General features: G+C 37.3%; 2 protein-coding genes across 5 annotated transcripts in view; both read right to left on the reverse strand.

Annotated features, from left to right (window-relative positions):
* Positions 1 to 3,053, reverse strand: part of flvcr2a (FLVCR choline and putative heme transporter 2a) — a 26,122-nt gene extending 23,069 nt beyond the window's left edge. Inside the window, exon 1 of one of the 4 annotated variants that reach the window (XM_028438056.1) lies at positions 2,187 to 3,053. In XM_028438056.1, coding sequence (XP_028293857.1) covers positions 2,187 to 2,756 — 570 coding nt within the window. In that variant the 5' untranslated portion in view covers positions 2,757 to 3,053. Of the gene's footprint in view, positions 1 to 1,578; positions 1,707 to 2,186 lie in introns of those variants that run through there. The other 3 variants (XM_028438051.1, XM_028438053.1, XM_028438052.1) reach the window with 3 other exon arrangements.
* Positions 3,054 to 4,990: 1,937 nt separating this feature from the next.
* On the reverse strand, positions 4,991 to 15,463 carry jdp2a (Jun dimerization protein 2a). The gene is made up of 4 exons (XM_028438875.1): positions 15,252 to 15,463; positions 9,319 to 9,536; positions 6,657 to 6,761; positions 4,991 to 5,315 (listed from the first exon to the last, which is right to left on the reverse strand). Exons 1-4 carry the CDS (start codon positions 15,337 to 15,339, stop codon positions 5,130 to 5,132), a joined length of 597 nt encoding a protein of 198 aa, XP_028294676.1. The 5' UTR covers positions 15,340 to 15,463; the 3' UTR covers positions 4,991 to 5,129.
* Positions 15,464 to 17,510: the final 2,047 nt, after the last annotated feature.

The raw sequence follows: 17,510 nt of genomic DNA on the forward strand, positions 1-17,510 counted from the left end.
GGAGACCCCGTTTGAATTACTGCTCTCAGATGTTTACTTTGTACGTTTCATGAGAATTCTGCTAAATTCTGCTGCGTACAGTGTCGAAATGCACAAAAGTCCTTTTCTCTGATTGGAAAAGTTCCTTTGGACAGCAGTGAAAGACATACAATGCAAAAATGCACATATAATTATGTGCATAGGTGTAAAAAAACAATGTGCATTTATAAGACAGTAACCCATAGTACAGGAGAAGGAGACTAAAAAAAAATGTATAGTTTTGGTCTGCCTGGGCTTATATAGACTGGGTTGATTACTAAATGAGGACCAGGTGTGATTCAGGTGAGTGGCATGAGCTGGAGGGGGCGTGGCTAAGGAGAGTGGAAAAGTACTGACAGCCACATAGACCTTAGGCCAGGCAAGATTCCATTAACTTAAATGATAAAATAAACACTCAAGTAAAGTACAGATACCAGAAAAACTACTTAAGTACAGTAATGATGTATTTGTAATACAAAAACAAAAGTATTTGTATTTTGTTACTTGTAACATAAGTCATAAAACAATGTTTCTCAAATGGAGGTACATGTACCCCCAGGGGTACGTGATGGCATGACTTGAGAGAGAAACAGAGAGAGAGAGAAATTAACAAATAAAGTGTCAGTCTTGGTCCAACCCCATGCGTGAGATGACCGGAAATGATAAAAACTATAGACAATAATCTATTCAGGAGCCACTGATGTTTTTCAACCTCAGGGTCAGGACCCCATGTGGGGTTTATAAAATTAAAATAATTTTTTTAAGTTTTGTAATTACTATTCTTTTTTTTAACAACACACAATCTTACACAACTGTGTTTCTATACTTTCACTTTGTGAAATATAAATCTAGTTAAACTAAAATGCAGTAAAAAAAATAAATAAAAAAAAAAATAAAAAATCTTGACATTAAAATGGGATTCATTAAAATGTGTGTTATCACTCGTTTTATTACATCATTATTCTTTATAGTTTTCTAAGCAAAACTGTTGTAGTCGGACAAAGGGGATACTTGGATTCAGAAATAAAAGAAAGGAGGTTGAGCCAAAAAAAAAAAAACAGTTTGAGAAAAAAAATTAATTAAAAGGGCCGCATTTGGCCCGCGGGCCTCGAGTTTAACACATATGTCCAACATCTAAAGAGCGTGTCTGGGGCGGACCAGTGAATGAAACGCGATCATAGGGAGGAAGAGGAGTCATTCTATCCAGAATACAACCACCCAGCAGCCAGAAAACCATGTAAACACCTGGAGGTTTAATGAAAATACCGAAAGAAGTTGAAGCTGACCTGACGCTGAGCTCTACACTCACACCTTTGTTTACAGGCTCTACTTTGGTAAAACCGCTCAGTAAAAAGCTAAAAACACAAACACTGACACTTTTACACGACAATATCTCACTTTTACACTAGTGCTGCATCTACAGTAATGTCTATGTCTGCGCGACCCGCTGCTTTACTGTTACAAACTCTTCCCGGAAGTAGTAACGTAACAACACAGTTTAAAAGTGTCCGTCTGTGATGACATTTGTACCTTAAAAACTAAAAGAAAGGGATACTGTACCTGGAGCTGGGCGGCACGGGTTGAAAAAATAAAAATAAAAGTTTACCTTATTAATGCACTGTTCGAGCAGAAGATGGCGACAGTGAACACGTCATTTCCCATAAAGCAGCGACACAGCGATACGTTCTGACCACAAAGTGTACACAAAACCAGGGCTGCCAAACTCATTTTAGTTCAGGGACTAAATACGGACCAGTTTATCATAACTAAACAACAATATCAACATTACTGTGCACTTCCACCGTGTATAAATGCAGCGGTGTGAAGAGTACAGATATATCTTACTCAAGTAGAAGTACGTTTGTTACTTCATTGTAATTGTACTCAAGTACAAGTACGTCATACATAAAATACTCAAGTACAAGTAAAAAGTAGCTCAATTAAATAGTCATGACACCTTATTTATGTTAATGACAGAAAATGGCAACGTAATGTCAGCCTTATGTATAAAACTTCAAGTAAAGTGTTACCAATTATACTCATAATTGGCATAATAATTCAGTGTTTCGGTTTTAATGCCTTGTTTTTCTCATTTTTGGTTTTCTTGTTTCGGTCAACAATGGAAAGCGGGTACTGTATCCTACTGAAGTCAGAAACTTGTGACTAACCTGATTCCCAAACACTCCGATGGAGCAGGCGGTGGACACTTCATCAGCCCCGAACCACACGGAGGCGAGGCGGGACGGCATCCCCAGGATGAACACCTGAGCCAGGGCGCAGAGCAGCTGTCCGACCAGGGTCACCGCAAACAGGTGCGGCTCGGCACTGCCCACCTTCACCCAGTTCCCGGCGAAGTTGAGCGCGTTGGCCAGGATGGCAGTGAGCCTCAGTCCTTTCTTCTCCAGCAGCCAGGTGACCGGCAGGATGAGCGGGATGTAAACCAGCATGTAGACCATTGACAGCCAGTTCACCGCAAAGTCTCCCACTTTGTAGAATTTGGCAAAAATGTTGGCGATGATCGCGTACTGGATCCATTGGTAGGCGTTGCTCAGAGAGTAGGCGCTGAACAGGAACACGATGGCCCAGCGTCTTTTATAGAGACGCGTCTCCATCGCAGTGCCTCGCTCTCCGTTTGAGATGTGGGTGCACTTTGGAGCTTTGGCATCCAGATGTGCATCAATCTTCTCCTCCTCCTGCTCCTTAGTCTCCTGCTCCTGGGTGCTATTGTCGCCCATCATGTGCTACTCAAATATCCACTAAAACAATCCTATTACTCAGTGTCCAAATACAATTTAAAAAAAAAAAAGACAAGATAATGGAAAAACCTAAATACATCAATGAGTTTAAGAACCTGGAGCTGTCTTTACAACTTCCTCCAACACAAACTGATGATAAAGATGACTTTTATTCCCCCCAGCTGCTGAGATAAGACATGACACTGACAGCGACTGTCCGCCATGCAGGAGAAACACATTTAAAGTGACTTAGTGGGACTGACTCACACCGCCCTAAGGTCACATTTACATACATGTTCCAACCATTGCTTAGTTTCCACCCCCAGGAGTTACTTTGTTAATCTTTGGAACAATGGAGGCTTTGTCACCTTGAAGTCTAGATCTGTGTTGACTGTTTATGTGAACATTCAGTATTTCTCATTCCCATTTAGCAAAACAAAGATGTGAAGGTCATTAGAAGTTTGTTCATGCACATAAATGAAACTTGTAAAGTTTGTTGACATTTGATCTTTGAACAAACAACATGGATTGGAGTTTCTATTCCAATTTGCCAAGACATGCTAAGATTGAGGAGTAAATTGTAATGTTGGCCTAACTTTTTGCAAGAGAATGAAACATGTTGAGATAAGGAAAACATCTTGTGATGATGAAGAAAAACCTGTTTCAGGAGCTACCTGCAGCCTTAAAGTTGTATATTTTTATATTTAGTATCGTGACATTGTTCTTTGATGCTTTGTTTCTGTAGTGTCCTTTGATGTTTGTAAGGCGAGTATTATTATTCTAATTATAAATATTATAAATATATACTAATACCACTAGAGAGCACTGTTTCTCTAAAATGTGGTCATACTTTTTTATTACATAGATATATATTTTTTATTACCAGTCATAATTTTGTTTGTTAAAACTATCGGCATTACACTTTTTCCTTTCATCAAACTAAAAACCCGTGTAAAAAATAAAATAAAAATTTACCTGGACATTTATTTAAGAGAGAAAATACAAAACAGGGCTTTGTAATACCTTTCATGGATACATACCATCATTTATAAAAAAGTATTGAAAAAAATAAATGAAAGCAATAGTGTAGTAACAGACACTTACATATGTTGTAAACAGATTTTTTTTTAAAGATATACAAATACATATTTATATAAATGTGCATAGATGACGCCTGCGCCAAAATTGGGATAAAGAGAGCTCAAAACAACTGTTGGCAAACAGATAAAAAATAAAATTATTGTACATAAAGTTAAAAAATAAAATTAAAAAAAAACCTCTGATTGCTCACTATAAAGTAAGAGGCTGGTGTTTTTCCATTAAATATGTTTTAAATGACTGACATTGTTGCATTGTTTGATTTTAGTTGATTTAAATTACAATATCAGGGTTCTCACCAGGAATGTTTCACGGCGTAGGGCGATAGCGACGAAGGCGCAAGTTTTGTAAGGGGGTCTGAGGGCATCCCTCCCCCGCCCTGGAAATTTTGAAATTATAACCTTCTGAGTCTGAAACACTATTTCCTGTGTTTTGTATAGCAAAGCTGAAGTTTCATTAATTTTATATATTTCTATTGTTTTATTTAGTTGATTTTTATTTGTTTATAATATGAAGCACTGGTTATATCAGACGGTGATTATGGGTTAAATCCTAAACATAGTCAGGCGGAACGTACACGGAGCGGACTGTACTAAATAGGCGGTGCATGTTTCTGGGTTACAAAGATTAAAAAGAGTTAAAACAACTCATGCACGCCTGGAAGTCTCTTTGTGCCCAAATGTGCAACAATCATTATGACGATAACGATTAAAAAAAAAATAATAGAAAAGCCCCCCTACACTGGTTGAAACACATCGTAGGGACCGACGTCACAGAATAGGGGATCAAAATCACAGCGTCGAGGGCCCTTGCGCTCAACAGCGCTGGTGAGAACCCTGAATATCAATATGAAATGGTTGACCAGACAAACATTGTAAAGCAAAGCAATTCAAATAATTGTTTGCGTGTGGACACAAACTGCACACCTCAGTCTCACGTTAACTTCATTCTCTCGCACAGAAACAGCGGCTGGGATGGAACCAAAGTCGTAGTTAGAGTTCTAGAAAAATGGGGTGATTTGTAGTGGTGTGGATGTTTACTTTTATGAAGACTTTCTGCTTTCAGGAACTGAATGATAGAAGAGCGTTAGCATAAATTCTGCAAAAAGCAAGATAAATGGTGTCGTTGTGCTGATTTCCGTGTAACTTCATACAGTTTGAATGCAACAGTTTTGTTTTTTTTCAAATGTAAAGACCATGGAATGAACTTGTCAGACGATGTGATGGAGCGCTGGAGGCTTCAGTGCCTGAACGTTATCAGTGGAGGCTCTCTGGGCTGTCACTCAGTTTCCAGCTGCTGCAGCAGTGGGTTTGCTTCACCCTCCGGCGTTTGGACACTGTCTGTTCTCACTATACAGGTGGGCCGATGACGGTTAAGTAGGAGGATCAGCTGCTGTCGCTCCGTCTTAAGATCCTCAATCTGAGCTTTAAGGTCAGAGTTCAGGACCTCCAGTCTTTCTGATTCCTGTAGATTAAAAATAAATGTTGGATCAACACAGATCTACACAATTAATCAAATTTTAATTGTGATCACAATTTTTGTTGCCACGATTAAATTAACCAATACTGACATTTAAAATACAGGCTCCGCACTCTGTAATAATGCATTTATTTCATTATTCTTTGGTATATTTTTAATTCTTGGGTTGATTTTTTTTTTATTTATTTGTTTTAAAACTTCATTTTGCAGTGTAAACTGTACACATATTGTTTGTTTAAAAGCAGTGCAATTAAAACAAAGATTTTTTTTCCCAAACATGATAAATAATTGTGATTACAATATTGATCAAAATAATTGTGATTACCATTTTGGCCATAATCGTGCAGCCCTAAGTCAACATTTGGTTTTTTGGAACGATTACACTGCATGTCAGGTACCGTCTATTTGTTAATCTAGTTAAAGGAACTGAACATGTTTCCTTTGAGGAAGTTTCACCAATCAATCTAAAGTATTTTTCTGTTCACACTGCATTGTGGGATATGGAGTCCCATGTTGTTTTTTTCTTCTTCATTCTTTCCATGATTTCTTGTGTTTGCCCTCAAAAACTCTGCCAAAGAGACGGCCATTTCCCATCACATTTTCAATTTAAAAAAAAAAAAAAAAATACATGTTTTTTTTATACTTAAATTAAAGAACGACCTTTTCAAATCGAGCAAGAAGTGTAAAAATGCAAATAAAAATTTGAGGCCCAAAAAGTTGCGGTGGAAAACTTTAATTGAAAAGGTTTTGTTTTGTTTTTTGATCGAAGCAATACTTTTTGGGATTGAATAATGAAGACACAAATTTGTTACCCAGAATAAGGCCAACATACAAAAAAAGATGACTGTTTTTTCCTTCATTCTTTCCGTGATTTATTTCCAACTTCCATTTTCCAACACACAATAATAATTAAAAAAAAAAACTTAAATTAAAGAAAGACCTTTTCAACGAACAAAAGAAGTGTTGTAAAAATAAAAATAAATATTTGAGGCCCAAGAAGTAGCAGTGGAACACTTTTTTTCATCTATGCATCAGTCTACGAGACATCCCCCAATGCAATATGCAAAACATTTCTAAAAATGTTGATAACAGTGGTTACGGTTGAGAGGAAAACGAACTTCCGAGCTGTAATTCCAACCTTTTGCATCTTTTTTTGTGCAAATGATTTTCGATTTATTGATCTATGAGGACTCCACTATGGATTTATCTGATAAAAACAATTTTATCTCCAGCAACTTTAATGTTTCCTCAACAAATAATCCATTCCTTACCTCTGTTAAATGTGCTTTCAAGTTTGCGTCTTCATTAGTGATACACATATTTTACCTTTTGCAGATAATCTGTCCTTTCTTTCTTTTTGTTTCGACATCGAGCTGCAGCCACTTTGTTTTTCTCTCTCCTTCGATTCCTCCTCTCCTGTTCTTCATCTCTCTACAGAACAGTACAGAGGAGGAGTTTAGACCACAGGGTTAGAGTTAGAGCACAGAGCACTATGATAGAAAAAACCTCACCGATGCTCACGGAAAACATGCAAATTCTCGATCATGGAATTGATCAGCTGGTCAAATTTCTCAACGAGGAGTACGGTCAATGACAGAGTCCGTAAATCCTGAGGAGGTGGAAGACGTCCACCAGATTAGAATTATGATAACTGGTCTTCTGCTGATTGGATCTGGCATTTTCCTGATTTATCGCAAAATTCGGATTACGTTGGCAGCAATATTGGAAGTCGCTTGTCACCGATGAAAGGGTCCGAGCTCTCAGAACTCTCTGATGGACTCCACCCTGGTGAACTTTAAGAGGAGTGGAGAGTTCGTCTCAAGGAAATGGCCACATTATTGGATTATTGATCGAATGACCAGGAACAATAGGGCTAGCAATCATGTTGTGGCTAGCCCGTCTGAAAACATCTTCTCTTATCTCATTCAGCACCCCCTGAGAACAGCCTGTCAAGGTTTGTTTTTTTCTCCACACTCTCCATGGGTGGATGTTGATTCGACGCTCTGACATTTCCCTTACTTTCCATGAACACCTGCGATCTGACTCAGCCAACAAACTCTTGAGGTCATCTCTACGGCAACGCCGTCCCATGTCATCGGCTGGAGAACTATGAGAGACTACAGTAGTCTCAGTAAACAGGCTTATCTCAAACAACACTGAAAACTTTTCACTCCCATATTTACATACACAACCTGTTTCTTCACTGTCTCCTCTGACCCCCACCCCTCCTCCCTCCCTGCAGAGGCAGCACGAGGCGAGCCGTAAGGGCACCTCCATCCTGTGGCCGACCTGCAAACTACCCATCCTAAGACCCATTCCCTGTGCCAACGTGCTGTTGAAATGAAATGAATGTTGTGTTTGTTGGTTTTTGTCACAATGTTTTTTCATGATCCCAAACTCCGCCCCTCTCTACAAGGGCCTAGTTTCGGTTTTGCCTTTTTTTAACCTCTTCTTCCTACCCATTGTTTCATATTTCTCATCTAAGAAACGGAGCGCTGCTCTGCTGTGGCTACTTCCCAGTAATCCCGTACCTGTCCCCCCATGTGATGTTACTGTCTTTCATGATTCTTTGTCGGAATGTATCTGAAACTGGATTGCCCCTTGGGAATAAATAAAGGACTGGGTGAAAAACAACTTGCATAATACCAATATGACAAGTATTAAAAATCCAGAAATTAGAAAAACAAAATGAGGCAATTACTCTTTTTTTAAATTACTGGATTTGAAGGAACGCTTTCACTGTTTCCATCCACATTCGAAGCATGATATGACCAAAATACAAAAAAAAAAGTAGTTTTTTGGGTGTCAATATATATTCAATATTCAATAAAACAGTGAAGTTTTTTTTTTTTAATTGAATTCTCTTTTTTTTTGGATTGAACAAACTTTTTCTGATTGAAAAATAAGGAAACAAATCTACTCCATAGTTTAAATTCTCCTGACGTGCTTTTGTTGCCCACTAGATGGTTCTGTTGATCAGGATTTCACTCTCCCTGGATAAGCGTAAAAAAAAAAAAAATAAATAGTTTTTCATAGTTCATGGAGTTAGTTTAAGGAACCTGAATCATTACGTTACAGTCTATGGTGTTTGCTGTTCATCTATCTATCTATAACTGAAAGCAAATTGTACAAAGAGAACAAAAACGTCAGGCTATGCGCCGTGAGACGTGATGCTGAGTCATCTGAATGCACCGTGCCCGTGATGCTGAGTCAGCTGAAGCATGAGATGCCAGCCGGGCCAGCAATGCTGCACTCCACTCGATCGAGGCTCAGCATGGCTGAAACCGCGGCTGAAAACTTCACCTCCCCCTTTTCTCTAGCAATACATATGTCCTACGGACACTGCATTATTATATGTAGAAAAAAAGAATCTCTGTCTGTGTGTCTGTCTGTGCCTCAAATATCTTTACGTATCAGGCTCAGATTGAGCTGAGACTCTCAACATGGCTGCTGCTTGGTTCAAGGGTGTGCAACGTTGGATTTGTTTGGACTGCAATGACATCGTTCATAAATTATTTCATAAAATTGTCTTAAATGCAGTTTTGCAGAACAGCTCAATGTTGACAGGTAGTCATGGTAACTCAGGATAAGGTAGAACAGCTCAATGTTGACAGGTAGTCATGGTAACTCTGGATAAAGTAGAACAGCTCAATGCTGACAGGTAGTAACTCAGGGTGTTTATTTCAGAATTAAATTTGCATTAGGAATTGAGTGTTTACAAGGTCAATTTAAAGAGGATTTAACTTTTATTCTGAATTAAAGCGGAATTAAAGCTCTCATGTAAACCATCCATGAAAAAGCTACTTAACCTCCCACTTCTATAGCATGACATTCTTCCTACGGGCACTGCACTAGTAACTAAAATGCATCTATTTTTAAAAGCTTAAAAGTATACTTTCTAATTACCAACCACTCGCCCCATTTATATTTGGAATTTTTCAGATGTTTATGTTTTTAACTTGTTTATTAATTGTGTCCCATACTCTACCTCCATTTTGATGGAAAGTTGCCTTTTCCCCAGGGTGTCCAGAAAGTGCAGAGGTGACAGCATAGTCCCGAACTCATGCAGGTCACCATATTTGAGCTTGTCAGTCAGTGTGGTAGCTGGGATCCCAGCCAGGGGGCCCAGGCTGGGCAGGGAGCCCGCAGTCACGGAGGGATCTGGGATTTGTCCTGGCATCGTGTCAGACACGGTCGTAACCGCAGCTATAAGAGGCAGACGGAGAAAATGGGAGACGTGCTGAGAATGAAGCCAATCACAGAGAAGCACTTATGTCGTGTTCTGTCTATTGAAGCAAACCGAATGACAAAAGTTACTGAAAACATGCATCAACAATAACACAGACTAACAGATAATTGAGACCTTATTTTGTTCGCTTCTTTGTGATGAAAATCACAGGTCTGTTGCTTTGGATGGATGCTGAGGCTGCTCCGTCTATAGGTTAGCCCCTTAATTTGCTACTTTTTACTCCCTGAAATGCCACCACTAACAGAGATCTTAACTGGAATTAAACATATTTATTCCCAAGGAGTCAACAGTTAAATTATAATTGTAAACATGTAATTGATAATTACTGCTGTTGTAACCATAATTGAATTGTAATTCACTTCAGAAAAAATGACTTTATACTTGTAATTGGAGTGGAAAGCCTATAAAAATGGTCAATTATAATTTGAGAACCATGGAGAACCATGTTACAGTTCTATGGCTTACACATACTGCAAGTAGTTATTTAACAATCATTAAAATACGTTTTATATCAAGTTTACCTGTCACTTTTCCTTAAGATCATTTTACCATTTAAAGAAAAAATTTAAATTGAGGGCTATAGTGTCAGAAAAAAGGCTCAGACGCCCACACCATAAATATTAAAACCAATATTTTCATGGATAAAGAAGTCTAATAAGGTAACCAAGAGATGAGAAACAAATTATATAATAGATTTTTTTTGTTGTTGTATATTCTAAAGCTGATTTAACTTGACATTGGTCAAAACTGACCCGTTATCATAAGAGATGCTAACAGAAAGCAAACACAAGAGGAATACAATATTACGTTTTATGGGGTTATTTAGTTCAGGCTCAGATATTGTGATTAATTGTAATTGAAATGTAGTAATTGTGACTGTAATTGTGATTGACTTTCAGGGGGAAAATAATAATTGTAATTTTAATTGTAATTGGAAAAAAATGCCAGTCACTGTAATCATAATTTAGTTGTAATCGAACATGGATGATTGAAGACATAATTGTAATTTCAAAATGTAATTGACCCCAATCCTTGACCGAGCCCTTTGCACCAAAGAAAAGTACATCAGTATTCTATTCTATCCATGCATGGATCACGCATGTTTGATGGAGCAAACATTACTTACAGTATGTCTGCAAACATGATCATGACTCGACTTGTAATGTCTTGTACAATCATTTGATTGTATAATGTGAGCAAAGCCAGTCTTAGTGACACGAACACAGTTGCAGTTTGTGTTTAAATAATAACTCCCAATGTTTCACAGTTGAAAGATACATTTACAGGAAGAGGTGTTCCTTTATTTTTGTTAGCTTGGCACTTCCTCAAACAATAGCTGAATGAGGAACTCTTCTGGAAATGATGCAGAAACATGCCTGTCATTGAACACACTTGGTGGTCAAAAATGGATGGTGTAAAAAAGGATCTTAAGAAAATAATAATGATTTGATTAGAAGTGAAATAACACCAACAGACCATAATACTATTAATAATATATTTTAAGAAAAAACATGTTTACAGGCAACACGACCTGCGTTAAAGAGCAGTTAGCAAGTGGCAAATCAATAACAATGGCCATTCTTTCTAAAATAAGTAACTCTGGGTAGAATCATTAAAATAAAATAAAAATATTCACACACAAATTAAGGTATTATAAATCTATTCATTTCAATTGAGTTTATAGCTTTGATTTAAGGCTCTTATTGTGAAAGGAACAAGTTGGTGTTCAATAACAAGGGTTAAATAGTATGTTTAACAATAGTATGTTTTTTTTAATGATTTATTAGTTACACATTAGGTTGCACCCATATTCAAAAGTAGCAGAGCTGACAATGGGGTGAAAAGGGAAATAAGTGTGAGTGAGGAAGTAAAAAGAAACACACCTGATCCTTTCATTGTAATGACATTCAATCATTCATCTTTTTTTAATTCACTTCCTCGTGCATATGGGTTTCTTTTTTAAACTTGTTCATATCATTGCATGTTTAAAAAATAGCGTTATTCAACCTTGGGGTCGTGACCCTATGTGGGGACGTCTGAAATGTCCAGTAATTGATTAAAATATTATTCCTTCTCAAATTAAAACATAACACAATCTTTAACAACTATTCTATAGTTTCACTTCCTCAAATATGATTATAGTTCAAATAAAATGCAGTATGAAAATACCTAAGCTGGAGCATCTTGCCAGTTTGTGCAAAGATGGAAAAAAAAAGGGACGAAAATTAGGCTTTACACCGATCTGATCAGCTATATCGGATTGGCCGATATTTTGCATTTTATGCAATTAATGTGATCGGCTGTAATGTCTTAATTCACCAATCCGATCAATGGCGTCATTGTCGTGATGAAACTTTCTGTAGATGCTCCCATTGCATTGTTTTATCATCTCATTTACATCGGAGTTGTTTGTTTTACGTGACACGGCTTTATTTCACTCACATTTGTGCACAAAGGTGAAAAACTATACGAACCAGGGATGTCCCGATATGATTCCAATATTGCAGCCTCGCGTATCAGTTAATAGCGATATTGATCCGATATCAGCATGAATCATACATACTTGTATTACTTTTTTTTCTTTAATAAAAAAATAATATTTACTTATTTTGTAGTGTGGAATGTTAGAAAAGGCTTGAACAAGTGATGTTACTCAAACAGAGAACGATAGTCAGCAACAATAGGTGTGAGAAAAACTGACCCATTTATTATTAACCAATTGGTTACATACATTTTAACCTTCAACATAATATCTACAGTATTCTACAATTGAATGAAATAAATAAAAAATGAATTGCTAAAAAAATAAATAAAAAAATAATCTGATATTTGATATTCGTTTTCAGGCTGATATCGGACTGATATTGATATTGGATCAGGACACCCCTAGTGTGAATGGCAAAAATGTCTCGGTTGAAGTGAAATCTTCCCCAGTCCCCAGACTTTCTACTGCTGTTAGTGTGTGTGTGTGTGTGTGTGTGTGTGTGTGTGTGTGTGCTTTTATGTGCGCCTGTTTTCTTTGTGCACTCTAGTGGACATTTCAGATGACCCCCCACATGGGGTCACAACCCCATGGTTGAATAACGCTGTTTTTTTAAACATGCAATGATATGAACCAGTTTAAAAAAGAAACCCATATGCACGAGGAAGTGATTTAAAAAAAAGATGAATGATTGAATGTCATTACAATGAGAGGATCAGGTATGTTTGTTTTGACTTCCTCACTCACACTTATTTCCATTCTCACCCCATTGTCAGCTCTGCTACTTTTGAATATGGGTGCAACCTAATGTGTAACTAATAAATCATTAAAACGAGGAAGACTTCTGTCTGTTTACGGGTAGTGGTGGACACAGGAGCGTGCGTTATGTGTGCGCCCAATATCCACTGTGCACATGTGAACACGGAGTCCATATTCGGAGTCTGTAAAATATTACTTGAGTATCTTAAGTAATATTTTGAAGTATCTGTACTTTACTTGAGTATTATATTACTTTCACTCAACGATTAAATAAATAATACAAGTGGGTAGGAATAGAAAAGTTTTACACTTCTTCTTATCCCTTTTAAACATGAGTATCTTTAATGAGAAGATAATCAAATATGCTTTTATTTATTATTATTATTATTATTATTACTATTATTATTATCCTGCTATATCACATCCATTCTGTGAAAATTGAAGTCAAACACCCTTATTTTATGTATTATATGTACGTACACCTTAGGCTCTGAAAGACTCTCAAACTGTTCAAAACAGTATCACCTCCGTAAAATATTTAACTGCTTTTTTCAAGGAATAAAATGTTCAATATATTAAAACCAGAGTAAAAATGATTTTCAAATAATAATTTGTAACATCGGTAAAGTCTCCTATCTGCAGTAGCCATTTCTCATCAGAATTTAAGCTTTTAAAATACACAAATATTATTTATTTTAACTTCTAAATGCACAGATCAGTAAGAGAGTTTGTCCAGCCCAATCACTAGCACTAAGAGAAGCTACACTGAAGTTATCGTTGTGTTTGGTTCTTCAACTCTAACACTCCCTCACACTCACGGATGCATTTAGGTCCCAAAAAAATGGAACCGTTTGATTTTCCGTGAATCTGTATCAGGTAGTACCGAAGGAATTTAGTCGGTACCTAAAAAAAACAACAACCTGAATTCATATGATCGGCTCGGTGATCGTTTTTTTTCTTTTCAACTCACTGATCGGTGATGTATTTATGCATTATTAATTTGAATTGTTTTTAAATATTATTCTTTACCAAAATAAACATAATCTTGAACAACTATTCGATATCTGAGCTGGCGCATCTTGCGACCTTGTGCAAATATGGCAAGAAAAAGTGATGAAAATAGGTTAAAATATAGCAAAGTTTGGTGTAATTGCTGAAAAACGGTAAAAAGAAGCAAAAATGGGCTCGAATTGTTTAAAAAAATATCGTTACTTTGTTGAAAACATCTGGCGACCCACTCTCAGAGTCTCGCCACCCCAAATGGGGGTTCTGACCCCAAGGTTGAGAACCCCTGCTCTAAACTTGAAGAAGTCCCATTCAATGTGAATATGATTAAGCACACAGAAAAATCAGATTTCTCCTCTAAAAAAAAAAATCTAAATGATGCAGTATGACCTGTTGTCTGAACGTAGTCTTAGAGCCGTTTCTGGCTATGTGCAGATACAATCCACTGCCTGTGTGGGGCTAGAAAACGACCTTCAAAAGATATGACTATTGAAAAGATTGAGAAGTGATAGAAATGGGAGTAATGTAGCAAAAAGTCATTAAAAGAAGCAAAAATATGGCAAAAAAAAAAAAAAAAACGTGATGAAAACAGGTTAAAAAATGGCAAGTTTGGTTAAGTTGCAGAAACTGGATTAAAAAAAAACAAAAATGGGCTGAAATTGTTTTTAAAAAAGATATTCTTAAGTTTCTTGAAAACATTTGGCGACCCCCTCCCAGTGTCTCGCGACCACAAATGGGGTCCTGAACCCAAAGTTGAGAACCTCTAAACTAATAGAAGTGGCATCCAGTGTGTTTTATAATCGTGCACACAAAAACATTGGATTTCTTCCTCCAGAAAAATCTAAATTATGCACTATGACCTGTTGTCTGAACTTAGCCTTGGTGCCGTTTCTGGCTATGTGCAGAAATGTAATCCATTGCCCCTGTGTTGCAAAAAACGACCATCAAAAAGTGTGAGTACCGCCTATTAAAAACCACACTGTTGCAAGCATGAGAAACAGTGCGCACTTTAAATTCCGCTTTTAATAAAATAGAAAGTTAATAAAAAGCTTGTAATGTGTTGTGTCATGCTCAATGAGTCAACCTGAAAGCGGAAGTTCAGTGTCAGAGCAAAAGGGAATCTTACGTAACTTTGCGTCTCGAGCTGCAGTGACTAGAGACGTTACAAAGCCGACTTTAAAACGGGACAAACTCCATTAAAAGAACAAAGTGAGCAGTTCGCAGCACCGGTGTCACAGCTGAACCGGGTTAAAAGGGGAACACTTTGTCCCGGACGTGCACGCCGTGGACCGCGAACAAGCCGAGCCTCCGAATAACAGACGCGCGTGTCCGTGCTGCACCGACGCGCGCCACAAAAACAACCGACGGCACCTCCAAACTGTCCCCAAAAGAGCCCCGAAAAAGTCCCCAAGTCCACTTCACCAACCTGACTTTGATCCCAGGTGCAACAGAGGTCCTTTCTTCTGGTCTGCCGAGGGTCGAGAGTAGATTTTAAAAAGTGGAAATCGTTGCATCAGCCCGTTTTTTAAACGTGATCCCCAAATCAGGGAGGATTTAGGAATGCGGAAATTAGGCTATGGCAACCAAACGTAAGCAGGGATGTAGAAAAGTACATGGTGTGGTAGAGGAGAGAGGAAGTCACACAACTCCTCCCATCAACAAACACTGAGGCTGCTGCAGTCTATGTAGCATATGTCTATCAGTGTTGGGGTCAATTACAATCGTAATTGCGTAGTTGATAATTAATTACAATGACAGCATAATTATACTTGTAATTTCAATTGACAAAATCTGTTGCTGTCGTAGTTGTAATTAAATTCAGATAATTAACTTTGTGATTGTAATTGTCATGAAAATTCTATTTAAAAAAAAAAAAAAAAAAAGTGTCATTTATATAATTTAACTCAAAACTGGTTAACTATGTTACAGTTCTACACATATGCAGTTAACAATTATTAAAATATGTTTCATATCAAGCTTTACATTTTACCATTTAAATTTTTTTTTTTTTTAAATAAATGGGTATACTGACGCAAAAAAAAGGCTCAGACTACCACACCAAAAATATGTATTTTAAAAAACTATATCTTCATTGATTAGGAAGCCTAAATAAGTAACCAATAGATAGGAAAGCAATTTGATGATAGATATTTGTTTTTAGTGTTTTTTCAGCAGATTTAGAACCCGTTATCATTAGAGATGCTAACTGGAAGCTAACACAAAATGAAGGTTAACTTTTATTAGGTTATTTATTTCAGGCTCAGTAATTTAACTTTAGTAATTGAGAACATAATTGTACAGAAAAAAAAAAAAAGGCAGTGGCTATCCGTCCGGTTGCCGTATCAATATACCGACACTATCTGTACACAGCGCCCCTATTTGGCTAGTTTAGGTCCGTGATAGGTCAGTCATTGGTCAGTTTAGGTCACGTGACTAAGACTAAACCTTACCTAAAACCTAATCCTAACTCTAAATCTAACCTGACTCTAAAAATTGTTGCAATATTGGATTATAACCTAACCTTAACCCTAAGACACATACGTACTTTGGTAAACGTACTTCGGTAAACGTACCAATAGCACCAGGGGTTGTCCATATGGCAACCACACAAATAGACACTTTCTAATAAGAATTGTAACTTAACATCCGGTCTTGATCGGTATTTCATCCGACCAGCAGCAAAAAGGGTTAGGATTAGGGTTAGGGTTACTTCTACTAGACTTTGACGGAAGTCAAGTAGCAGAATTTTTTCAAACCTTTTCTGATTGGTTGGTGAAAAGCTACCGGAATCCTCACTAAGGCGGTTTTGGAGCCCATCCAAAACGCTTCACAGCTGGCCCGACCCTGTTCTTCGGATGGGCTACAAAACCCGTGAGGATTGCGGTACCTTTTCACCAACCAATCAGAGAGGGTTTGAAAAAAACATCATTTCCGCCACTTGACGTCCGTCAAAGTCAAGCAGAAGTGCTGAAGGGTTAGGGTTAACTATTTCAAACGACGGTTAAATATAACAATACGATTCTGGTGTCACGTACTGAGTTTACCTCCGTACTGAGAATATAACCCTAACCCTAACCCTAACCCTAACCCTAACCTAACCCTAACCCTAACCCTAACCCTAGCCCTAACCCTAACCCTAACCCTAACCCTAACCTAACCCTAACCCCTAATCCAACAAACAAATAAAACACGTATCCGTTCATTTTGAAAACAAAAATAAACAAAAAATAATTATAACTTTTTTTAGCAAAAATTCATTTTCCGGTAGTGCGCATGTGCGCGCATGCACATATGTGCACATATACAATCTCAGTAGGATGTGAACTCAGTACATGACACCGGATTACAGTATCTTATTTTGAAATAGCGATATAGACCAGACGTTAGGTTACAATTCAGAAGCAAATAAGAAGAAGGGAGTGTCTCTGCAACACCCCTTTTTGCTGCTGGTCAGATAATAGGCTGTCTGTCTGTCTGTCTGTCTGTCTGTCTGTATGTACAGTATGTATGTATGTATGTTTGTATATACTTTTTTGCCCCACTGTATGTATGTATGTATGTTTGTATTTATGTATGTATGTATTGCACTTTTTCCATTAATAAAGTTAAATTAGATTTCTTATTTTCTTTTATTGTATCTTAACATCATTTCCATTGAGATATATTTAATGTATTTCAATGTGAG

Source organism: Gouania willdenowi, chromosome 22 (assembly GCF_900634775.1).
Source record: "Gouania willdenowi chromosome 22, fGouWil2.1, whole genome shotgun sequence".
Classification (NCBI taxonomy): Eukaryota; Metazoa; Chordata; class Actinopteri; order Blenniiformes; family Gobiesocidae; genus Gouania; species Gouania willdenowi.

Coding starts and splice junctions, on each gene's coding strand:
- jdp2a (XM_028438875.1), bottom strand. CDS start 15,339: ATGCAACGATTTCCACTTTTTAAAATCTACTCTCGACCCTCGGCAGAC. Junction 9,537..15,251: donor GCACCTGGGATCAAAGTCAG/GTTGGTGAAGTG, acceptor TGCCTCTTATAG/CTGCGGTTACGACCGTGTCT. Junction 6,762..9,318: donor AACTTTCCATCAAAATGGAG/GTAGAGTATGGG, acceptor ACTGTTCTGTAG/AGAGATGAAGAACAGGAGAG.